This window comes from Bipolaris maydis (assembly GCF_028858645.1).
Source record: "Bipolaris maydis strain C4 unplaced genomic scaffold PSV08scaffold_11, whole genome shotgun sequence".
NCBI classification, from domain to species: domain Eukaryota; kingdom Fungi; phylum Ascomycota; class Dothideomycetes; order Pleosporales; family Pleosporaceae; genus Bipolaris; species Bipolaris maydis.
The window spans coordinates 1,086,197-1,108,518 of NW_027093867.1; the positions used below are offsets into that span (position 1 = coordinate 1,086,197).

General features: G+C 52.0%; 9 protein-coding genes across 9 annotated transcripts; 5 read left to right on the top strand and 4 right to left on the bottom strand.

The window, feature by feature from the left end:
• Window positions 1–4: 4 nt before the first annotated feature.
• PSV08DRAFT_9140 (uncharacterized protein) lies at window positions 5–2,142 on the top strand. Its single transcript, XM_014221945.2, has 3 exons — window positions 5–511; window positions 556–739; window positions 794–2,142. The coding sequence occupies exons 1-3, from the start codon at window positions 239–241 to the stop codon at window positions 1,825–1,827; spliced, it is 1,491 nt and encodes a 496-aa protein (XP_014077420.1). The 5' UTR covers window positions 5–238; the 3' UTR covers window positions 1,828–2,142.
• Window position 2,143: 1 nt separating this feature from the next.
• Window positions 2,144–2,882, top strand: PSV08DRAFT_9141 (uncharacterized protein). The gene has a single exon (XM_066093992.1). It carries the CDS (start codon window positions 2,237–2,239, stop codon window positions 2,840–2,842), a length of 606 nt encoding a protein of 201 aa, XP_065948712.1. The 5' UTR covers window positions 2,144–2,236; the 3' UTR covers window positions 2,843–2,882.
• A 486-nt stretch (window positions 2,883–3,368) lies between these two features.
• PSV08DRAFT_411384 (uncharacterized protein) lies at window positions 3,369–6,606 on the bottom strand (the record flags this gene model as incomplete). The annotated part of the gene is made up of 2 exons (XM_014221943.2): window positions 3,369–4,244; window positions 4,314–6,606. The coding sequence occupies 2 exons, from the start codon at window positions 6,604–6,606 to the stop codon at window positions 3,655–3,657; spliced, it is 2,883 nt and encodes a 960-aa protein (XP_014077418.1). The 3' UTR covers window positions 3,369–3,654.
• A 350-nt stretch (window positions 6,607–6,956) lies between these two features.
• Window positions 6,957–8,598, top strand: PSV08DRAFT_319511 (uncharacterized protein). Its single transcript, XM_014221942.2, has 2 exons — window positions 6,957–7,444; window positions 7,503–8,598. Exons 1-2 carry the CDS (start codon window positions 7,355–7,357, stop codon window positions 8,205–8,207), a joined length of 795 nt encoding a protein of 264 aa, XP_014077417.1. The 5' UTR covers window positions 6,957–7,354; the 3' UTR covers window positions 8,208–8,598.
• Window positions 8,599–8,851: 253 nt separating this feature from the next.
• Window positions 8,852–9,631, top strand: PSV08DRAFT_249831 (uncharacterized protein; the record flags this gene model as incomplete). Its single annotated transcript, XM_014221941.1, has 2 exons — window positions 8,852–9,484; window positions 9,557–9,631. The coding sequence occupies 2 exons, from the start codon at window positions 8,852–8,854 to the stop codon at window positions 9,629–9,631; spliced, it is 708 nt and encodes a 235-aa protein (XP_014077416.1).
• Window positions 9,632–9,846: 215 nt separating this feature from the next.
• Window positions 9,847–14,388, bottom strand: PSV08DRAFT_411385 (cell division control protein 14, SIN component-domain-containing protein). The gene is made up of 6 exons (XM_014221939.2): window positions 13,860–14,388; window positions 13,753–13,809; window positions 13,177–13,700; window positions 11,212–11,571; window positions 10,245–11,142; window positions 9,847–10,148 (listed from the first exon to the last, which is right to left on the bottom strand). The coding sequence occupies exons 1-6, from the start codon at window positions 14,143–14,145 to the stop codon at window positions 10,033–10,035; spliced, it is 2,241 nt and encodes a 746-aa protein (XP_014077414.2). The 5' UTR covers window positions 14,146–14,388; the 3' UTR covers window positions 9,847–10,032.
• A 741-nt stretch (window positions 14,389–15,129) lies between these two features.
• PSV08DRAFT_411387 (uncharacterized protein) lies at window positions 15,130–16,575 on the top strand (the record flags this gene model as incomplete). The annotated part of the gene is made up of 3 exons (XM_066093888.1): window positions 15,130–15,772; window positions 15,817–16,393; window positions 16,543–16,575. Exons 1-3 carry the CDS (start codon window positions 15,231–15,233, stop codon window positions 16,573–16,575), a joined length of 1,152 nt encoding a protein of 383 aa, XP_065948713.1. The 5' UTR covers window positions 15,130–15,230.
• A 435-nt stretch (window positions 16,576–17,010) lies between these two features.
• On the bottom strand, window positions 17,011–17,880 carry PSV08DRAFT_185684 (superoxide dismutase; the record flags this gene model as incomplete). The annotated part of the gene is made up of 1 exon (XM_014221937.1): window positions 17,011–17,880. One exon carries the CDS (start codon window positions 17,878–17,880, stop codon window positions 17,011–17,013), a length of 870 nt encoding a protein of 289 aa, XP_014077412.1.
• A 1,586-nt stretch (window positions 17,881–19,466) lies between these two features.
• On the bottom strand, window positions 19,467–21,508 carry PSV08DRAFT_207181 (Dak1 domain-containing protein; the record flags this gene model as incomplete). Its single annotated transcript, XM_014221936.1, has 2 exons — window positions 19,467–20,781; window positions 20,843–21,508. 2 exons carry the CDS (start codon window positions 21,506–21,508, stop codon window positions 19,669–19,671), a joined length of 1,779 nt encoding a protein of 592 aa, XP_014077411.1. The 3' UTR covers window positions 19,467–19,668.
• Between the last annotated feature and the right edge of the window lie 814 nt (window positions 21,509–22,322).

Here is a 22,322-nt window from a genome sequence, read left to right on the forward strand (position 1 = left end):
TAATTACCTACCTACTCATATTCCCTCCTTCACCCATACACCATCCTTACCCAATCTTAACAACCCCCGACTACGCTGGTCGCAGTCCTCCAGGCCTTAGGACTTGAGCCCATCTTCGATCGCGAAGGCTTTTTACATCGCTGGTCGATTGCGCGGATTATGTCTGGTGGAGGAATCGAGCGGCAGGAAGACTGAGAGGGGCTCTCCCTATCCAAAAGGCCATCACGTTTCGGACACAATGCCTGCTACACGGCTCCTTGGAGTTTACAACAGAGTTGGTTATGTGGTTGTCGACAAGGATGGAGTCAAGCACGAGAGAAGGCTGCAATCGGAAGAGCCAATGGCCACTATAAACCGCATACTTGGACGATCTCGTTCGCGCCGACAGCAACCACAACCAAAACCAAACCCAAATGATACGGATTCCGAAAGCGAGGATGATGAATTCGAATATTCAGCACCCCCGTCAACGTCAACCCCTTCGATCGGATTGTCGCCAGGATCTGGAGCTGTAAGACGAGCACTGCCATTGGAAATCTTATCTAACTTTGCCAGCACATAAATCCATCGACCACCACCACACATTCTATCCCACCGTTTACCCCAGCTGCTCTCGCTGCTAGCGAACCGTCCAAGTCAATGGCCATGCCACCATCGCCTCTCGCTGAGCAGTCATCTGGCGATACCAGCCCCATCTCGCAAACAACTGAGCATTTGCTCATTGCGGCTGGTTCCATCGGTACGCAGAGACTGCCCATCTTGTTCGTTTAGGGTCACACTAACAGAAAAAAAGGCGCAACAATCATCATTGTCATGGTAGTGCTTGCAATTTACACTATGCGAAAACGTGGTCTCTCCATGAGGGATGTCGTCCAGCAGGGCAAACAGCAATTTCACCATGGCCCACCGCCACAACTGTCCTCTCGATACGGACAAGACAAGAAGTATGCATTTGACGATGAACGCGGTTACGGAATGAATGATAGAATCGACCCCCCTCGACCAGCTGCAATCCCAGTAAGGTCTAGCTCGACGTCATCGCAGAAGCGCCTACAACCCCTTGGACGCAGCGACAGCTTCAGTCAACCCGCTACTAGAGACGGCAATCAAAGCTTCTTTGATGACGCCCTCTCGCACGATGACAACCAAACGCCGGTCTCGCCCAGCTTTCCGATTGAAGGTAAACGGCGGAGCGCATCAACCCGTAACACTAGATCGCTGGACAACGACGAGGACTTGCAATTTGCCGACACTCCATCGCGCCCACCAAGCAACCTCCCAGCTCCTCCATCGTTCCGTCAGTTCCTCTCCAACCGCCCCTCCATCTCTCAACGACCTGGGTTTGGAGCTGCAGCAGGCATGGCAAGCAGGTTCAGCTGGACAAATTCGCAGGCTCCTCAAACACCTCATGACCCATCCCGCGATACCGTTGCACAGTCAGTTGCCCGTGAGAGTTTTATGACATCGCGCTCTTCTGTTCCTCGCTTCCGCACTGTCGACTCTTGGGTTAACCAGCAATCTAATCGCGTGGAAGAGCAACGCCTCAAGCAGCAATTCCGCATGACGCAGTCTACTACCTATTCCGACGATGACATTCCTGAAATGCCCGCCCTACCATCCTCTGTTCCCAAGAACGCAAATGGTATTACCAGGCAGCCCAGCACCAAGAGTGGACTTGTAGGAAGGGATATCAAGCACCAGAGACACGACACCCAGACAACGGCACCAATCTTCAAAGCGCACCCAGGAACTGAAGTACGATTCAGCACACGAAGCGCAGTGCCTTCGGAGATTCTAGATAGGGGCCGCGAGAACGCCGCACTGTAAAGCCTGACAAGATGTTTTTTACAGACCACCTAACTACCTGTTACTTTGACATAAACACCAACTATTTTTGCATTCATCCTTGGATTAGCGTCATTTCTGTTGCATCTTCATTGCGCGGTTTACGGGAACTGGCGAAAACAGCATTGGGCTTGGGAACGACTGGAATCAAGCGGATTGAATAATACCCACAACATAACACTCACGCAGATACACACAATACTTCCGGCGCATTTCGTCTGCATTTTCGAGCTCACTCTATTTCTCCCACAGAGGACATGCGAAGTTATACCCTGGCTCGACCTTTTGTGTAGCGAAAGCTTTTTCGTTACTATAGTTTTTTTGTGATCTCTTTCTACTTTGTCTTTTTGTACATTGCAAACTTATATTCAACATCCATTACCATCTGTGTATGTGCCTATCTCTAAAAGATTGTGATATCATGAACACGCTCTCTCAACCTCTCTCATTGCTACGTGCGTACCCTTTCTTCTTTTCACCAGATCACAATTTAATCGATCGCATTCTTTTCTTCTTCTCACAACGTGAGACAATGCGACACAAACTTTTCCATCCTTTTTTTTCAAAGGAACTTGTCAATCCGATGACGCGCAATCCTCTTCGCATATCAACTCCACCACTTCCAACGCTCCCCTTACCTTTGCAGCAACCAAGACCCAACTTGTATAAAAACCCCACCAGACAGCATCACAAATTCCATCCTGAAGCCACACACAATGCTGACACAACCTACATTCTCAGCGTCAGTGTCACTCAACGTCAGTGTCAACCCATCCAACACGTTCTTACACGTCCACACACATGTCGCGCAACACACACGCACCCCTCAAGAGCAAAACAAAAACAAAAAAAAGAAAGGAAAAGACCATTACTACGTTTCGCACCCACAAATCTATTTCCCATATCGCACTCAATGTTTTGTCAAACCCCCCATGCCACAAAGCACCAAGCGCCACACATTCATACACACATCCTTTTCCCTACCCCGAGTCAATGACGACACTACTTACCCTCAGCCAAGCCCGAAAAAAATTCAAAAAGAACCACTAATTCCAAAAAAATCAATTCCATAAACTTTACTCGGGGTTTTTTTTGGAATCACAAGTGTCGCAGCGCCGTTTCAATCGGAGTAGTGTAGCTCCGAAGGTTGTTGGAGGGGGTTGGGGTTTGAGTTAACCGAGGGGGGGAAGGGAGTGGCGACTGCGGGAACGTGCCTCGGTTCCTTGGGGGTCTGAGCATCTTTTGGGGGGTTAGGGCCTTGTTTGGGGCCTTGTTTGGGGGGACAAAGTATGATTGCGTTGGAGTGAGGGCGGAAGCGAAGCAAGCGAAAAAGGACGGTTTGGCGCTTGGACTAGGGGTTTCCTTCTAGTTCCGATGGTTAGTAGGATCGCAGGGGGTGGGTAGGTGGGCTTGGCTCGCGGTAAGGTTATTTGGCTTTATCTTTTTTTTTCCTGGTAGGAAGGATGGGCGTACTCAAGGTGTGTGTATGCATGTTTGGCGACAATTTGCTAGTCAGGCAATTGCTTAAGGTTTGGATGCGTAAAGAAAAAAAGGGGGGGAAACTACGATTTCTGTCCCCTTTGAATTTGTTCGCATTCGCCTTCCGTGATAAACTTTCGATCCGATAGCTAGACCAACGAGCAATGACAAAGCCCCAAACTCTCACATCTCTCTCAAAACGCTGCAAACAATTCCCCTAAAACCAAACATTTTGCATTCCTAAAAGCATTCCCAGACGTTTACAAAAAAACAAAATAAGGATGAAAGAAAACTCCAGAAAATGCATATCCGTTCGAAAAAATAACCCCTTCAACGCCCGCGCCTGGCAACGTCTTCCAAAAACCCTAACAAGAATGTCTTATCTACAGGACTCTTGCCTTCAATCGCACTCCCGGGCAAGCCCTGAGTTCCGAGACCACCCAAGTTCATCCCTTCTCCCTGTGACATGCCTACTGCACTATCCACGGGATGGCTAGTGGGAGGAGGAATAACGATGCTGGGAGCCGTTCCATCTCCAATACTGCTGATCCTGCTACGATTCGCCATTCCTTCTGGACTAACTGCACCAGCACTGGCGTTTGTAGGCAAAGGACTGACTGGGCTGATAACACCTGACATTGATGTTTTTGGTGTAGGCGCAAAAGGGGAGCGGGCTGGGGGTATCGGACTTTTTGCTTGAGAATTCGGCGAAGGAGATGGCTTACTACTAAAGAGGGAAAGCAGCACATTTTTCTGGTCGGAAGGAACAGAGTCGCGGCGGTCCATTGCGGAGCCGGGTGGAGGCACAGGTGAGCGAGATGGGAGGACTGCTGGTTGAGCGGGAGGGAGTTGGGGTGAGTTTCCCTTGAGCATATCCAACAATCCCTGTGCGTGCGGTGTGGGCTTAGTCACAGGTGCTGCTGCAGTGTCGATGTCAGCATACGGATCTAGCACAGCATGGCAGGCAAGTCTAAACAACTGTAACGTACCCGACCCAGACGAACTCTTTCCGTCAGGTGTCTGTTTCTGCTCCTGCTGCTGAGGACGCTTGAGGATCTGTGGCTTGAACGCCGGTTGAGGTGAGGCCGATACCTCAGTCGGCTGCTGGGGTGACGGAGAAACCTTTGTAATACTCTGTGGAGAAGCCTGAGGAGGACGCTTGAGAATCTGCTGAGGCATGAATGGAATGTTTGTGGCCGGTGAATGTCCAGATGAACTTCCGTTTGCAGACTGCCTGTGCTTCTTCATAGTGTCAAAGTCCGGAGCGTTCACTGGGCCACTCACGGTAGCCGATGTAATCTTTGCCCTGGTAGGAAGAGCGCCATGAGCACCCGAAACGCCTGTGTTAGGCAACTCGGAGGGATTCGCAGCCGGTTGAGCAGAGGCAAAAGCTGGAGTCGTAGGAAATGCCGACAGCTCTGCAGGTGCAGGCTCAGGACTTGCCAATGGAGGAGTGGGTCTGAACAGCGACAACAACGAATCTTGGTGAGGATTCCTTGGCTTCGGTTGTTCCGGCACAAAGTTAGAAGCAACGGGCGGCGACTGAAACTGCGGTGATTGGAAGTGTGGTGGACTTGCGGAAAAGTGCTGTCCATGCGGCGACACGAGTCCATGAGGCAAATGTTGAGGAAGAGGATGTTCTATCCTAGGAGTGGTTTGTTGGTTTCGGTGCAGTGGGGCAGCGACGGTTGTCTGAGGCGATTGCGGAGCAGGAGACTGCCTGTTATTGGATTTGAAAGAATTCAGTAAGCCCAATGCATGCGGGTTGAGGTTGGGAGCAGGTAATTTGGATGCAGGTGGTATGATAGGCCTTCCATTGCCTCCCGCAAATTGAGAGTCACTCGTATCATGGGACAAGTGTGGATTTCGCTGGTCAAATGCATGCTGCATTGTCAAGGGCTGGCGTGAATACATTGAACCTGGATGTTGGGGTGGGCTTTGCATGAACTGATGCTGCATATTCTGTCCATGTTGCATGTTGTTGAAATGGTTTGAAGGTCCTGGGGGTGTGTAAAACGGTGGCGGAGGACCCATATTCTGCATCTGCGGCGGCCGAGGATGGTGTTGGCCATGGGGGCTTGATGGCTGCATGGGTGTAGACATGATCTGTTCGAATGGGGTCTGCGGCTGCTGGCCCACTCCGGGCTGGCTATTGCCCTGCTTGAATAAAGCCAGAAGTGGGTTAGCCTGCTGTGGGTTCGGAGATGGATTACCAGGTGCTTCTACTGCCGAAGATGGCATGCCTACACTGAGTAGCCTTTTGAGTGCTTCAGCAGGGTCCTGGCTTTGCTGCTGCGATGCATGTTGCTGTCCAGACAATTCTGGCAGAGTATCACTTGGACGCTGACTGCGACCTAGCTGGGCCACCATGTTGGCGAAATCGTCATTTGCTTGGGCATTGTTTGTAATCTGGCCAGCGGTATTTCCGTAGATCCCGGTTTGAGCATCTTCGTCATCGGTACCTGCTGCTTGTGCTGGTGTAATGTGTGCGCTGTTCCGTAGCCTCTGTCTCCCAAGCTTGTTTTGCTGCTTTATCCATTGTTTCAGAGGTCCAAGGAAGGGGGCAACCATGTAGAAGCTGCTCTCCTTGATTAGGTCCTGTCCGTGTCCCTGCTGTGGCTGGGCCTGATTCTTGCGTCTTAGGGTGGGCAGGTCCGTCAGCTTGTACCAGCCAATCTTTGAGATTTCCTTTCTTGTCTGTGGCTCAAAGTGCGTATCCATTGGTACTCCGCGAAATACATAGAGCATCATGCTCTGCTCGCGCATCGTCACGGTAATCTTCTTCATGTTCTCGTCAGGCTCGACTAGGTCAGCCTCCCTCAGGTCGAAGCCGGTCTCCTCCCAGACTTCTCGGACAGCGCAATCCAAGTCTGTCTCTTCCTTGTTAATCTTTCCGCGCGGGAAGCTCCATTTGGCACCCTTTTTCCATCCCTTGACCAATACAGCATGTGTCATGTCCTCGTTCAGCATAATAGCCCCGCGTACCGGGACGCGTGTCTTGTAGGCGAGAAACTGCTCATAGGCCTGCTGGTGCAGCTGCTCCGAGTAGGCGGAAAACAGTGGGCAGTGCTGGAACATGAGCTGGGAGAACTTGCGCAGGTGCATCGAAGGAAGGTTGTTTGGGTCGAGCGGGCGGATGAAGTCTTCGTAGAACCATTGCGCCTCCTCGATCTGAAAGCAGATGCGCTCGACCGATTGCAATTCTTCGTTGGGAAGGTTGACGATGAAGCGTACGCAGAGATCATCGAGCCAGTCAACTAGTGTCGTGTTTGTGGGAGTCATTGTGGGTGAATGTTTGGCCCGTGTCGAGCATGCCGCGGGCAGCTAGGTGTCGTGCGTGGTGGCGGGGGGGACGCGGGCGGGCGTCGGACAGCGGCGAGAGCAGCAGTAGATAGCGAGTGGTCTAGATGAGGAGGAGCATGTGGATGCAAGTACACAGCCGCAATGAAAGCAAAAGCGTGGATGGGTTTTGCGGTGTTGATGGCAGGCTGGCCTATCGGAGCGTTGACATGTGGCGGCGGGTTGGGCGTCGGCGAAGGCGATCGATGTGTAGTGGGTGTGGCGGCTGTGGCTGTGCTTTTAAAGCATTTCGCTTTGCCATGGCCAGAAGCCATGACGTTGGACTGTCTGGGATCGTCACACAATCAGGGCAGCTCTGACTTCACCGCCAGCACCCTCATCCATTCATTAAGTAGGCCCGTTATCTTTTTTTCTTGTCGCTCCTTCAGCCTCTACACTCCACAGAATAAGTCTTTTGTTTGCTTGTTGCGCAACCGCACTCGACAGCTATACATAGGCCAGCGACGCGCCCGTTTCACATTTCCCCGCCCAAAGACGTCGTAGCCAACCAGACCACCCCGCGCGCTTTGATACAGCCGCGCTGCAGCACCACGTCAAAGGCCTCGCCTCATCTTCAAAGACTTTCTAGGCTTTAAAGGCCCGTACAAGGCCTCTATTCAGAAGCCCGTCAGAAACCAGTTGAGCCCCTTTTCTACTAAACACACACCCACATTCACACACACCACCCATCATGGCGAATCTTGTAGCCAAATACGCCATGAAAAAGGCGCTCGGCAAGGAGATGGAGAAGTATCGTGGAAAGAGCGCATCGGGCCCATATGTGAGTCGAGCTCTCGTGTTGTACCCACGTTGTGTAATACATACTAACGATAGCGCAGGATCCTTTCTACGAAGAAATCCCACACCCAAGGAAGCCTGGCAAGATGAAGAAGGTTAAAAAGGAAATTCCCAGCTACATCCCTCCAAATGACGCCGATGTCCTTGCCAAAGCCCGCAAGTCCGCCTACAGACTCGACTACGCTCTCTTTTCCTTCATGGGAATTCGGTTCGGCTGGTCTTCGGTGATTGGCCTATTCCCTGCTGCTGGCGACGCTATGTCTGCCGCCCTGGCCCTCAACCTTGTTCGCCAGATGATGAAGGTTGAATGTGGTCTGCCTGCCACGGTCGTCCTTCTCATGGTAGTCAACATCGCCATTGACTTTCTCGCCGGTATCGTGCCATTTCTCGGTGATCTTGCCGGCGCCGCCATCAAATCCAACGGTAAAAATGTCCGCCTCCTCGAGAAACACCTCGACACGGTGTACAAGCCCAAAGAGTTGATCGAACGCGAAGCCAAAATGCCTCGGGAATCACGACCTCGTCCTGCTTCAGTATATATTGATTTTGACGACGAAATCGAAGACCGACGCAACGCCTTCAACGATGAGCATGACGATGTGCGCCGACCACAGAAATCCTACCGTGGCCAGCGCATCCCAGATGAGGAAATGGGCTACCGACAAGACACTCAACGTTCCTACAGAGACGACCGGCGCAGAGACGACAGACCCAGTCGCCACAACACCCGGAGCAGCAGACGCTAAAACAAAAAGTTTTCCTTGCGTTTCCATTTCCTATGTCAAATTTCCTCGAGTCCTCTGTTTGAGTTGCTAGACTGGTACTAGCACATTTTACAGTTGGCGTTTGCGGTTTACCCATACCCTCTTTGAACAATATACCCGGAGGTTTTGTTGAATGTACACAACAATGTCATGCATACTCTTTGTAATCTCTCGCCTGGTAACACACAGGCCCTAGTCTATGTTCTATTGGCCGTCCAAGCTTCCTGCATGTCTCATGCTTGCGAGTTGGTACCTGTCAATTTTATCTATAATTCCTTGCCGTTCATTTTCCTCCGGGCATGTGCTTGACATTTATTTTCGAGTATCACTTCTTTGGCTAGTCACATTGTGCGTCCAATATGAGCGTCTTCTCTCCGTTTGCTTGCCCGTTGTCCGTGCGTCTTGTTCTTCGACTGTACTCACCGTGAGGTGACGCTGTCTTTACAAATATCTGACTCGTTTTCAAACCCGTATTCTGTACTGTCCTCTCACTTTAATCGTTCTCTAGAAGCAATCCTTTCGCCAATACACTTTCTCGATTCAGTCCACTATCTGAACAACACTCGTACACTCTCCCAAGCACTGTCAACCATATAGACACTCACATGCCACAGCTTCAATCCAAAATGCATCTCTCATTTCTCCTCATCTTTTCGCTCCACCTCCTCACCACCGCCCTCACAGCACCCAACTCTCCCACCGAGTCCGCCATCGCCCTCCTCGAAGGCCGCGACACCTCCACCATCCTCTACGCCCCAACCCCAACCATCATACGCGCCCTCGACGCCGCCATGACCGGAAACGCCAACGCCCACATAAACGACGCTAACGACAACGACATCGACAACGACAACAATCTCCCCACCCAAACCATAACCCAAACCGCCCGCGTAACCCAAACCACGCGTCCCAACGACCCCGAACCCATAATCCTGTACCCCTTCCACCTCACCCTCACCTCCCTCTGCTCCTCGGCCTCCCCCGCCAACGCCACCCTCACAAACGGCAACTGGACCTCCCGCATCATCAACCTGACCTCGTCGACGCGCGCCATCGTCGACCACCATATCCCCGCTTACCCGCAGACGTTCAGCGTGGGCCCGTTTGATGCGCGGAAGGGCGAGTTGCGGTTTGAATACTTGAACGAGGGATGGAAGTGCGAATGGGGAGATACGGGTGGGGAGGCGGGAAGGCGGGGTTGTGGGGGGTGTAGGGTGGGAGAGTGGAGGGAAGGAGGGGAGTGTCAGGGTGGGACTAGGGTGAGTGATTTCTTTTTTTTTTCTCTTTGGATTTTGAGCGTGGTTGTACGGAGTGCGCTAATGAGGGGATAGAGTAAGAAGATGGAGTGTGAGTTTGTTATGGGGTGGAAGCATCAGTTGAGGGTGAGGGGCAAGGTAGAGGGATGAGATGGTGTGGTTTTGGGGAGAGTCGAGTATGGGATGGGATGAGGTGCGGGAAAGGAGATGAGGAGGGAGAAAGGTGGAGAGAGAAGGCGGTCATGTAGTTGTGGAGGAAGAGGTGAGGAGGGCTAAGGGAATCAGTGTTTCCTCTCGGCTCTCCAGTTTCTTCCATGCAATTAGGAGACATGCAAACCACAGTCACTATACAAGTTCCATCGAAGTGAAGTAATGCTTTAGTTTATTAATAGGGTAGACAGAATCAAGTCCCATGCCTTGATCTCTTGACCCATGTCTTCCAAGGTACAACTGTCTAAACAAATAACTCCCATAGCCCAGAGCTTGCTACTGGTCAAAGAGCGTATCGCCAAAAAAGGGGAAAAACCTATGGTATATAACCGGCGGGGGTATTAATCAAATACGAAAGCTGTCAAAGTTCCCAACCACTTAATCCAACTCTTTCTCCTCACTCCACCTCCAAACAAACATCGTCTTTCCCAACTTCCCCGCGCCCGCGCCCCCATTCCTGGGCAAAAAACAACAACAACAACAACAACAACAACAAGGGTATAAGCTTAATCAAAAACCACGCCCTTGGACCCATACTTGAAATCCTCGCCACCCCACGCAACCGACCGCCTCTCAGGCTTGTGAATGCGTACACACCACAAAAAGTAGTCTTCAAGCGGAAGCAAATTAAGCAGCACTCGATTTCCGAACCAGGCAAGGCCGCATACCATAGCGCCAGCAACGGCATCGAGGATAAAATGATTTGCCGTTGCGACAATGGCAATGAGGATAATGGTCGGATACGCGACACCGAGCGCTACACACAGAAACCTGCGTAGGGACGGGACACGCATGCGCAGTCCCATGGTGAGCGCAACACTCCGTGAGCGCGCATGCTGGGGCGCGAGGGGAATCGTCATGATGGTGAGACCGATGAGGAGCGAGTAGCCAAAGTGCAGCGAGGGCATTGCGGCATACTGGTTGCAGAATTTATTTTGGGTCCAGACGCTGCTTTCGCCCTGGGCGCCGTGCACCGTGTCGACGAAGCCGAAGCTGCGGGCTTTTTTGCCAATGTCGCCGGTGACGTCGGGGTCGGAGAGGAGGCGCGGGGGCATGCAGGGCCAGAGGGTGAAGATGCAGAAGGCGAGGAGGTTGCACGTGGCCATTGTGCGGCGCCGGGCTGCATAGAGAGCTGCGCCTGCGGGACTACCGGATGCTTCGCCTATGGGCTTGTTGTGCAGAGGTAGGTCGACGCGGTTGCGGGTTGTGGTGTAGTAGTAGAGGCAGACGAGGAAGAGGATGGTGCCGGGGATGTGGATGAAGGAGTAGATGCGGTTTGTCCAGTGGAGAATGAAGGGGTGTTTGAGGAACCATGCTTGGACGTCGAGTTCGAGGAAGATGTGCAGGCGCTGTTCGAGGGCGATGAGTTGCAAGGCGTGGCGGCGGGCGACATTTACGGTGCCTTCGTCGATGAGGTAGAGAGCGCTTATGCCGCGCCCAACTTGGTAGACCTGCGTGCGTGACAGCTGTCAGTATTTTGGTATATTTTGGTTCATGTGCAAAGGTGAAGTTTGACGTACCCAGTAGATCAGGGCCCAGTACCATGCTTCGACTAAGAAGGGAAACTTTTGGAGTAGTCTTGATAGGAAGTAATCTTGAAATCTACGGGTGTTTGGGCTGAGAACTTGCTTGCGCATGCCCATAATCTTGATTTCGCGCGTCTGCCATCGTGGCTCTTCGTCGACATTGGCGAGAAGTGATGTGCTGGACAGGGGACTCGATCGACCGGACTCGGGTGAGGCGGGGCGGGGCGAGTGGTGATAGACTTTTGGTCGGTTAAGAAGACGGTATTCCGTGTTGCGGTTCACCCAAGTACCGCCGAAGAGTAGGGTAATAACCACAAGTGGTTCTATGAAGGCTCCTGCGCCCATGATGTGATACTATGCCAGGTGGGATATTCAGGCGAATAAAGCAAAGGGATGCGATCTCGAGGGTACTGCAGTTTTACAAGAAACAAGTCGGCGTCACTATTCCCCCGGGATGCTGCTTGTTGTAGGTAAAGTTGACAATGTACCGAGTAAGCGGACTAAAGACGGATGCGAAACAGATGTACGTATGAGGCGCAAGGCGCAGGGCGTTCCAGCTTTGCTCACTTGCAAGGCAACCAACTCAAAGGCAGGGCAAGTAAGACAGAGGAAGAAGCAAACCAAAGTTCTGGTGTATGCAAGATTTCAGAAAGGTGCAGCTAGGACGGTGCAAAAGAGGACAGCGGAGGGCACTAAGGGTCAGCATGGCACATTGATGGAGTCGGCGGAAGAGACGGCATGCCAATCCATGACCTCAGAGCTGGTTCGCCCATACCTGCAAGGCGTGCGAGTGGTCGGACGAAGTTGGTCTGCGGCTGCCCTTCTGTAGTGCAGGGCGTTGCATGAATAGCCGACCGTCCGAGAAGGAGGTTACTGATGATTTGCTAAAATGTGCGTCATGACTACTTAGAGATAGTTTTGGGGCAGCAGCATTCAAGTGCTCACCAGCCCAGGCATCATAGGAACTGGTTAGAACGGATCGTAAGCAGCTCAATTGTCGATACCAAACTCAGCACCGATTTTTTCGCAGTAATGCTCGCCCGTCCAGAGGCTCCGATGCCTCACAGCTCGCGATCCGCGCACTCCGTTGGCAGGCCTTTGTAATGCGAGCATCTCACAAAGGGCACGCGACCACGGCGGCAAAGGTTTAGCTTCCGTCGATCACCGAGCGCTAGGCTGGTTTGGTCCGCTGCACGTGGGACCAACGTGACCTGCTTAGAAAGACGAGATTGATCTCACGTGACTTTGGCGTAGCCTCGTCCACTGGGCCTCCGTTGCGAGGCATCCGCTCCGCACCCAATCATCCATGTGCACGTATCCACCATCTGCCTTGCTTACATACTACATACAATGTCTTGCCTAGGCCATGCAGCAACAATGCAACATCAGCGCCATGTCAACCACGCCTCAACAAGCCACTGCTGATAGCATATGCGCTCCAAAGCCGACCCAGGCGCTTGAAAACCAGCTTTCCCAGGCCGGAATTGGCCCAGGGATCAAATTTGCTTCACATGTCACGCAATTCACACTGCACAAGTCGCACATATATGCACACAGTATTATTCATTGACAGCATTGGGCCAGGCAGGGAATGCCCCCACCGTCATTCTAATAGGCCCACACGCTCAACGTCTCGCTCCAATCTGAGACGTCAACAAACCCACCAAACCCAGCAAGAAACGTAGTCTACAATGGAAAAAAGGTATCCGCTGGAATATGCAATGAAGCTATCAGTCTTTCGCTTTCCCCCAAAAAAAACAGGAATGCATTGTAACAAAGGAAAAGGTAGCAATAACAGCTATGGTGTTTGCGACAGGTATGGATGCGAATGACACCAAGCATTCCGTGACGCCGCGCTGAACGGGACCAATATGTGGTCAACCAAAGTAAGCATAGATAGAGGAAAGGAAAAAAAGAGACAGATGAAAAATCTGCCTTGCATCGCTCTTAGCAGGCGACGTTTGTAAATGGCGCACTCTCCTGCAGATCCTCGACCAGAGCATCCACATTGTTGAGGTACTTGCCTAGCATATGCTGCTTCTCAGCCTGCGACCGTGTGTGCTTTTTGACTCCATTGCTGCCGTCGTCGGTGCTCCCCCGCCGGTCCATGGCCGTCCTGACCTTGTCGCGACCCCGCTGAGGGCCCGAGACGGGCATTTCGGGCATGAGGTAAAAATACAAGAACTCGAGCAGCTTGACCTTGACGCCCTGTGTTGTCTCCTCGTCCTTGAACAGACTCGTTACGGTGAGCAGGCCGTCCATGTGCTCGAATATCCGCGTGTTTTGGGGCGTGGCGAGCAGGGCGGAGACGAGGACGAGGAGGGCTTGTGACTGGATCGCCGGGCAGTTGTAGGGGTCGAGCAGGTCGAGGAGAAGGTTCATGTATACCTCGCGCCCGAAGATGATGCGTGACGGGGGGTGTAGCAGGAGGAGACCTTGTATGTTGGAAAGCGATGAGAGGATGAGGATGTCGTTCTGGCCATCTGTAATCATGGTTAGCTCGTAATCGTCATCAACTCTGCGTGCTTCTCCTACCTTTGCTACTACCCATACCAAGCAATCGATCCAGACAGTCGGCTACCCTGGTCACAACTTTACACTATTAGCATCTTGCCCGTTGTTGATCTGCTGACTCGACCCACCATTCCATTCGAACCCCTCTTGCAGGCGAAAAAACTCTCGGAAGGCGAGATCGTCTGATAGCTGTCCCAACTTCTTTGCTGTGGCTTGTTGTTGTTGCTGTTGCTGTTGCTCGCTCAGAGTGACTGCTGAGGCATTCCGGCGGTGGCCTGGTGTGCTGGGTTTCGACTTTGCGCCAGAGAGACAAATCTGCGCCAGCATGCCCTCAATCTGGCGTAATCCCTTACGAATCTTCTGTGTATCCTTGGACGCAATATTGTCAAAGGCGAGCGATAAGAGGGCCTCCATGGCGGATAAGGTTGCGAGGGTCCTTGTGGCGGGGTTAGTGGCAGTTATCAGCTCGACTTGTATGCTGAGACAATGAGGCGGCGGCGAGGGAGTTGAGGCGAAACGTCGAAGCTGTGCAATGCAGGAGTCGGAAGGGTGTGTGTTTCGCGAGGGGGCTAAGGTGCAGCTAGAGGTTCCTTTTTGCGGAGAAGCCCTTCTGGTGAGCCTTGTGTGGGCCGAGATTAGGGAATCGCAGGTGTGCTTGATGGAGCTAGGTGCAGGGGTGTATTGGCACCTTGTGGCATCGATAAACACCCGCCGTTGCCCCGGAGACGCAGACCCGCCCGCGGCGGTTCGAGCCGTGCACTCACTCGCCTCGCCCGCCCTGTCCACCACGACGCCAGCCTATGCCACACTACGCCAGCCCTCATCTTGCTCGACATCCCTACCTTGCTGCCACATGTCATTGCTCATTTGCTGTGGCCACAGGTTCGGCCACCATGAGCCCTGCGCCAATCACGACGGGCAACGCGACAGTGTGCATAACACGCTTCGCTTCTCCCCCTGACTCTCGCCCGTTCTGGTCGACGTCATGTCCAGCCCCAGGCCTTTGGCCATTTCCGTCGGTTGCCACCAAGCCAAGTACTCTCTACGCATGCGACAGATGCACACTGTCGTGGCTGACTGGGCTGCGCTAGTATGTCCTCTTCACCGGTAACTTTGAACTAACCCATATTGGCTGACCGCGCCCTTCAACCCACCTTCTTTTTCTACTGCGGGGCTACAAGGCTGCAACACCATACCTGACTGATACTTCTTCGCATCACCCCACGCCTCTGTCATAAACGGGCCGGGCAATGCCTTCGGGAAATAGTATCCATCACCAGACAAGCGGTTCAGCCTTGTGCTGTGCGGCTGCCCATCAGGCGTACAGCACCCTCAAGCCTCGGCAACCTCATATCTCGTGTGTCCCTGCTCTTGTGTCTCATAAAGACTTGACTTTTCGTGATCCATCAATCTTCATCTGTTCTACAACTGGACAGATCCTTGCTTTGTAAATTCCATCGCACAAAGCCAGATCGCTTCAGCGACCTGCTAGACCCAACATGGCATTCACCAGAGCCTCCTGGACGCGCGCAGATCTCAAATTCTATGGAATCTACATCCTCTTGCACTGCATAACCATCTTCCTCCGCTTCATTATGCTGGTACCGACCATCTATCAACAGAACTATGCGACACTCCACAACAGAGAAATCAGTGACAACCTCCTGCTTCACAATGGCACCTACGATCCAAACATCGTGACCGGCGAAAGGCTTGCAAACTGGTGGGCTTCCTTTGCCTTTCTCTGGAACCTTACAATCTGGGTACCATCTATATGGCTGCACCCACCATTGCACCTCCCAGTCGTCGTTGGGGATGTCCTAATCACTGTCTACATAGCGCGTGTTGTGGACTATCAAAACGGATACGTGCCCACGGAGAAAAGTGCATGTAATGACATGTCCACTTTTTACAATCAACGACCTCCAGGGACTAATGAGAGCTTCTTTGCTGCTGCTGCGAGGCTGAATGCGACTGCCACAACCCCTACCAAACTGTGTAAGAGCTTTGTGGAGGAACGGCAATACGGCATCTCTGTAGTGTGAGCTGTCCATTATCCCCCAACTTATCATTGACTACTAACAGCCCTAGCTTCTTCCACGCCTTGGTGGCGCTTTCTGGCATTGTCACTTTTGTTGGCTGCATATCAATTGCCAGAGAACAACTCATCGAGTTCGTGAAGACAATGAAGGCATGCGCTGTGTTCTTCTTGGCATGCATCATTTATCTACCAAAAGGAATCGTGGAGCTTATTCCCTTTATTTTACATACCATCCCAGTCTTTACTTTCCGCATATGCTTGCCTAACAGGACAAAAGCGCAAGTTCGAACAGCACGCCGGTATGCTGTGAAAACGGCACTTGGGGCGGAGCAGAAGACTGAGATTGCGCTCAAAGGGCTGAAGGCACAGTTTGTCAGCAAGAATAACGTAGGGGGGTATCACGGCACCGATGGAGAGCCTACACAACTGGCACAGTTCCTCGGCATTTACGACATGCTTATGATGGTCACTCAACACCTACACTATATTGATGTCTTAAGCTTGTCTTCCGTCTCCAAATCTGTTCACAACTCGGTCCTTCCCCACGATGATCTTCACCGCCGCCTCACCGTTTTCAAACGAAATACTTGCCGGGACGGGGGCGTGATGAATCCCTGTTCGGTGTGTTGGATCCCGATGTGCTCAGATTGTGCCAAGTTTACCTCGTTTGTACAATCAGTCCCACTACACCACCTGGAAAACTGCATCCCATACTGCAAGACCTGCTACTACCAACACATTGCGATTAAACAAACCCTCCACGGCACAAGACACAAGGGTATACAGTGCGAATGCGTTCCTGATCCTCCTTGGCTATACACCATGTACAAGCGTTTACTCAATCCTCTCGCCTACAAAGGGCCCATACAAGATCTTAGGGAAGTGCCTGTATCTGTTTGCAATAATTGTATCCGACTGTCGGTTAAAGAGATCAAGGCAAAGAGGACCGCACGTGCAAAAGTAATGTTGATGAAGGGCCAATCAGTTCAGGGACACGAGTGGGACATGTGTATGAGACCGTTTTGCGAGAGACCGCTCAGTGCTGGTCCGAGATTTTGGGTTTGCAGTCGGCAGGGTTGTCACAAGGAATGTACGAGTTCTCTACACCAAGCATGGGGCGAGGCTACTCAGGAAGTGGGAATAGCAGTCTGAGTTTATACGTATTTTATACCCCATCGTTCATATCCAATTACGACTATATATATAGATCAATATCAACCCCGGCATTCTTCAAGCCATCAAGCCATCACCGCCGCAAACACCCCAACCGCCAGCGCCACCGTTCCACCCGTTACAACCTTCCTCGCCGCCCCCGTAAACTCGGGCATCCCACTCTGCGTCGGCGACGCCACCCCCCCAGTCGCATTCGTGGCATTTTCCCCTTGCACAGCCTCGAAATTCGCACAAGTAATCCTCGTCGTATTCCCCGTATGCAACACAAACGCCAGCCCCCCAAAATAGCCCTCTGACCCTTGCTCCACGCTCAAATACGGGTCCACAAACTCGGCCTCGAAACTCGCCTCTGAAGTGATTTTCCCGCCGTGCTTGCCTGCTAAATCACCTACTTGGCACGTTTCCGGCGCCGAAGCGTCGCACATGTAGAGCTCGCCGCGGTTCGTGGGGTCGAGATGGCCGAGTGTGGCGGTGCAGTTGCCGTCGTCCGGGACGGGGAGGGCGTGGATGTGCCATGCAAAGGGTCCGTACTGCGCTTGGTCGGGTAGATTGGTTATCTTGACGGTGAAGCGGACGCCTTGGGGGTCGCCGACTGCGTCAATGGTGCCGGATACAGTAGTGTCGACGTAGGGATTGTATTGTTCATCTGGGAGCACAGCGCGGTAAGTAGATGAGGGTTGGTTTGGGGCTGCGGTTGCGGTGCCCTCGAGACCGCCCGTGGCGTTGGGTAGGTAGCCTGGGGCGGGGGGTAAGGGGGAGATGATGGCGCCTTGGAGGGTGTCGACGCCTGTGAAAGGGGTTGCGGTGGGGAGGGCGGGGATGACGCCGGATTTTGTTGTGGAGAGGAGGACGGGAGGTGGTGCAGGTTCTTGGACTTGGGATTGGGCGGTGGTTAGGGGGAGGAGGGATAGGAGGGGGAGGAGTTGGGAAAGCATTTTGGATAGTGATGGAGCGAGGATACTGGAGAGAATGGGGAATGAGGAGATATCTCTGTCAGGCGTTTGATAGAGTTTCTGAAGAGTATAAGTAGTTCCTTACTTATCAGCGGTATTCCATAGTCCATCTCGATAGCTTGAGTGACATCAATACTACGCTCTCATCCTAAATTCCTTGTTGTCTTCTAACAAGAGCCACGTTCTCCTCTACACCTCCTCTAGACAATCCCGGCTTAAACATCCGTTACAATTACAGCGTGCCCCAGTCGCACCGCCAACCGCGCCGATCTCACCCACCAAGCCTTTTCTCTACGTGTAGCGTGCTAATACGGATCAACCGTGCCGTTTTCTCCTCTTTCCCCCCTCTCGGCAACCATCATACAAACGATACATGACCAGGGAGATCAGCAAAGCCAACTCCCGCATGGCCGACGTTTACAAATGGTATGCATATGTAAGAAAATAGCCGGTAAACGAGCGCCCTGGGCGTTGAGCTATTGTAAATAGCGTCACCTGGGGTACATCAAGAACGGGTGCCTGACATCACGTTCTGACACCGTCGCGATTCGATGCATGCGCAGTTTCGAGATGATGGTTGGAGGGGTGATGTCAAGACCTGATGTATGCGGGGCGTTAAGCGAGGACTCCGCGGATATGGAAGAGAAGATGATGCGTTGATGTTGGGAAGGGATGCAGGTCCGAGGATGTAAAGACGCATAGGGCTGATGTTGACTCGCTTGTTGTTAGAGCGGAAGATGGACAGTTGGGTTAGATTGGATATGTGCTTTGGCCATGTGGATGTGAAATAGCATAGTAGTACTGCCGTTGCATGCCATGATGGTAGGTACAACATCCTTTTTGGTGCCAACGGACCTTTTTTCATATTCACTTATTCCAAATCCTTAAACAAGTGCATTAGAAATTAGGAAAGAGAGATATCTATCACGATACTCTAAACTAAGGCCTAAGAAGGCCAACCCTCGGGGATCCGTCAGGTATCCTTCGGGCCAACAAGTTACAGTCACGTGCATAGATAATATACATCATAGTAGGAAAGTATTTGATATAGTCTAGTTATATTACCCTAGATACTTTCTAAAGCATTCGTCTCAATTCACTCTAACTAGTAATTTTTGTGCCAATCTACTCAAGACCTGGTGGACAGCATTGATACTAAATCAACTGTTAGTCTAGTTTCTCAAAAACTCAAACGAAAAAAAATACTGTAATCGTGCATGTACAACCCCCACTCCCTTTATCCAACTCATATCCGATGTCGTCAGCCTTCTGTCCCGGATCACAGACGATCTGCGTTGGGTCGGTACTGCAGCCAAGTACTGATCCAATAAAAACGCATGGATGAGTGAGTGTAGTATACGGTTTATTACAGGCGCTCGTAGACTCTACAACATAGGCATGCTGAAGGATAGTTCCAAATGCAAAAAGAAGATATCGTGAGTGTAGCATCTTGGGAAGTTCTTAGTTTACGATGTAAGCTGAACGTACGGCACAGTACGGGTCGGCTGTTGCAGTAGGAGAATCGCTAAAAGCAGCCGGCCCGATAAATCTCTAAGTAAGCTTCCAAGATAGTATACAAATCGAATAACTACGCTAGTACGAATAAAGTCTCAACGGGTATTCCATATTTAATAGCCCGCGCATGTTAAGGTTTTATGCTGGAAAACTGTGTTAGGAATTATTAATTCGTGGTAATTCTAGGTCTACCACCAACCCCTGGCTTTCCTAATTCTCTTTCCATCCACGTCATCATCATCATCATCGCCCAACTCAGGCCTGAAACCCCTTCTCAAACCCTCTCAACCACACACCGGCCGCATACGCCCCCGGATCGGGAATCTTGGACCTATCACTCCCATCCTCAGCAATATACGTGGCGCGTCCAAACTTGGCCTTCATATCCTTGGTCCCATCTGCCTTCTCCTCGGCAACCTGCACACTCTTGGCAAAGTCCTTGGTCTCAGCCAACGTATTAATGAACGGGATAAGAACATCCATGACCGTTCTGTCGCCCTCTCTCGCACTAGTGTAGTTCTTTAGATTCTCAAGCGCGGTGAGCGCGGAAGAAGCAAAAGTGGATATGTCGAGAGGGGCATTTTGTGAAAGGGTTGCTGTGGCAAGGGCATTGGTAAACGCAGTGACGAGAATGGAGAGGATGGCGCCGAGGGAACCGCCTACGTCTTCGACGTTTTCGCCGATGCTTTCTAGGAGCGCTAGAATGGGCGGTGGGTTTTGCTCGACGGCGTCGATGTTGGCAAGGATGCTCTTGCATACGCCTGCTACGGCTTCGCCGCAGTCGCCGTCACCCATTTGGAGATCGTACTGGGTGATTTTGGGCTCGGCTGCTAAGGCGGCTTTGCATGCTGCTCGCAGTGCGGGGATGAGAGAAGTCGGGGTTGCAGGGCCTTTGTGGAGGGTTGACTTTTCAGACAGTGCGGCATTGGCCTTGTTACGTAGTTCCTCCGTCTCCTTGTTGATGTTGACAGGCTTGAAGCCGTTTTTCGGCCATGCGGGAGCGTTGGTCGGGGCGTCGAGCAGAGCAATGATTTCTTCGTCTTTGACACCCATGGATTTGGCCATGCCGCTCATGTTGCCCAGTGTTATGCTGAAACCTTGGGCATTGAGCGATGTCTCGAGCACACCAGCGTAGATGCGTGTTGGCTCAATGCTCCAGTCTCGTTTTAATGCTACGAGGGCAAGATTCACCATGGCATCGAATTCCAGATTCGACAGGCCGCCAAAGTTGTTGACGAGCATTACTACATTGTCGTTGGGGTTGAACTTGACGAAAGCGCGATCAGAGTCTGAGGGATCCAGGAGATACTTTAGCATCTCCTTGATAACGTCTTCTGGACCCGGCATCGGATGTATAGTTCGCAGGCCCTGAATTCTGATCAGTATGACTTTTCTGCGAGAAAGAGAAAGGTGAACCTGTTCCGCTTACCGGCTCGTTATGAATTCCCATACCAACAACACAGGCATTGTCCTGCACGCTTTCAAACGCCTCTCTTCCAGGGACATGGCAATGATCCAGACTCGTTCCAATCGTAACCAGCTGCTCATTCCCCAGCTCACCCATCTTCCTACACCGCTCAAAAGCCCAGCCCTGTAGTGATGCACCACCAATCAACTTGATCACGAGTAAGTTACCCGCCAGTCCTCTCCGCCCTACTTTCCCACTCTGAGCACGACCCAGCGCCGCGTCTTCAGCCATACAAACGACATCGACCTTGTATCCCAGTGCCTGACCCTTTTCCCTCGCCAGCCCAAAATGCAGCATGTCGCCTGTGTAATTTGTGATACAGAGTATTATTCCCTCTGTACTCGGTACATTTCGCATGCCCGCCATAACTTGCTTCGTGCTCGGCGACGCAAAGATATCTCCACACACAGCAGCTGACAGCATGCCGTCGCCCACGAAACCCGACCACGCCGGCTCGTGGCCCGAACCGCCTCCAGACACAATGCTAACTTCATTGGGTCTGTGGGATAGGTTGTAGACTACGCGGTTGGCTTCGTCGAGCGCCATGTGCTTGTTCCGTGCGCAGAGCGAGCGCAGCGTGTGCAGCACGACGCCCTCTGGGTTGGGAAAAAAGTGTTTTCGCGACATGATTGCGGATGTGATCGTGTGAGTTGGGATCGATAATGCCGACTTTCTTCTGTCCAGTTCCTACAAGCAGTCGTATTAGTATTGCAATTCATCCCATATTATCCGCCCATCGTACCGGTATTCTCCCAGGAAAGCGGCCCTTTTACATGTACTTACATGTACATACACAAGACCTCGTCACAATCCCCACACTAAGGATTTCTCAGATACTACTATAGCGTCTTGATAAAATTCTCAATGTTCAAATTAAAAAGTGAAAACAGCTGAATGCAATTCGTTCCAACCACCCTCCTTCCGGGAGCCATCTATACCTTTATAAACTCTCTTCCCCGCTCCCCCCACCCCCACGACCTACCGACCCCGCGCCCACCTCGCCGCGTCTATTTGGACAATCTGCGGCACAATCATCAAAAGCTTCTACGGCTATTCACAGAAAAAAGCCCGCAATACCAAAAATACCCCGGCCCAACAACAGTGTGAGAATGCCCAATACGTAAAAAAAAGGCATACTGTTTTCAGGCTAAGGTAGTTGCATGTGGTTTGGAGCTTGGTTTGCGCCGGGATTACTGGTTTGGGAAATGCCGGAGATTGGCAGGTAGTGGATAGGTGGCTTGCAGGGTCGGTCTGGGCTCCGAGGTGGACCGGAGGGGAATTGCGGCTTGTGCTCTGGTGACATCGTTCGATGGTCGGAGGTATCTTTTGTGGATATTAACGGCATCTTGGATATTTGTACGCTAGGATAGTTGATGGACTGGTTGTGTGGTAATATTCCTGTGCCCATGCACATGGTCTTGCACAGTACAACATCTTACAC

Bases quoted from the DNA above. Each gene is read 5' to 3' on its own strand.
- PSV08DRAFT_9140 (XM_014221945.2), top strand. From the start codon at position 239: ATGCCTGCTACACGGCTCCTTGGAGTTTACAACAGAGTTGGTTATGTG. The intron at 512-555 runs GTAAGACGAGCA...TAACTTTGCCAG, and splicing joins TGTCGCCAGGATCTGGAGCT to CACATAAATCCATCGACCAC. The intron at 740-793 runs GTACGCAGAGAC...ACAGAAAAAAAG, and splicing joins CATTGCGGCTGGTTCCATCG to GCGCAACAATCATCATTGTC.
- PSV08DRAFT_9141 (XM_066093992.1), top strand. From the start codon at position 2,237: ATGTGCCTATCTCTAAAAGATTGTGATATCATGAACACGCTCTCTCAA.
- PSV08DRAFT_411385 (XM_014221939.2), bottom strand. From the start codon at position 14,145: ATGGAGGCCCTCTTATCGCTCGCCTTTGACAATATTGCGTCCAAGGAT. The intron at 11,572-13,176 runs GTCGCCTGCTAA...CACCTGGCATAG, and splicing joins AGAGTGCGCCATTTACAAAC to TATCACATCATGGGCGCAGG. The intron at 10,149-10,244 runs GTGGCGAGGATT...TTTTTTGCCCAG, and splicing joins GAGGCGGTCGGTTGCGTGGG to GAATGGGGGCGCGGGCGCGG.
- PSV08DRAFT_319511 (XM_014221942.2), top strand. From the start codon at position 7,355: ATGGCGAATCTTGTAGCCAAATACGCCATGAAAAAGGCGCTCGGCAAG. The intron at 7,445-7,502 runs GTGAGTCGAGCT...ACGATAGCGCAG, and splicing joins AGAGCGCATCGGGCCCATAT to GATCCTTTCTACGAAGAAAT.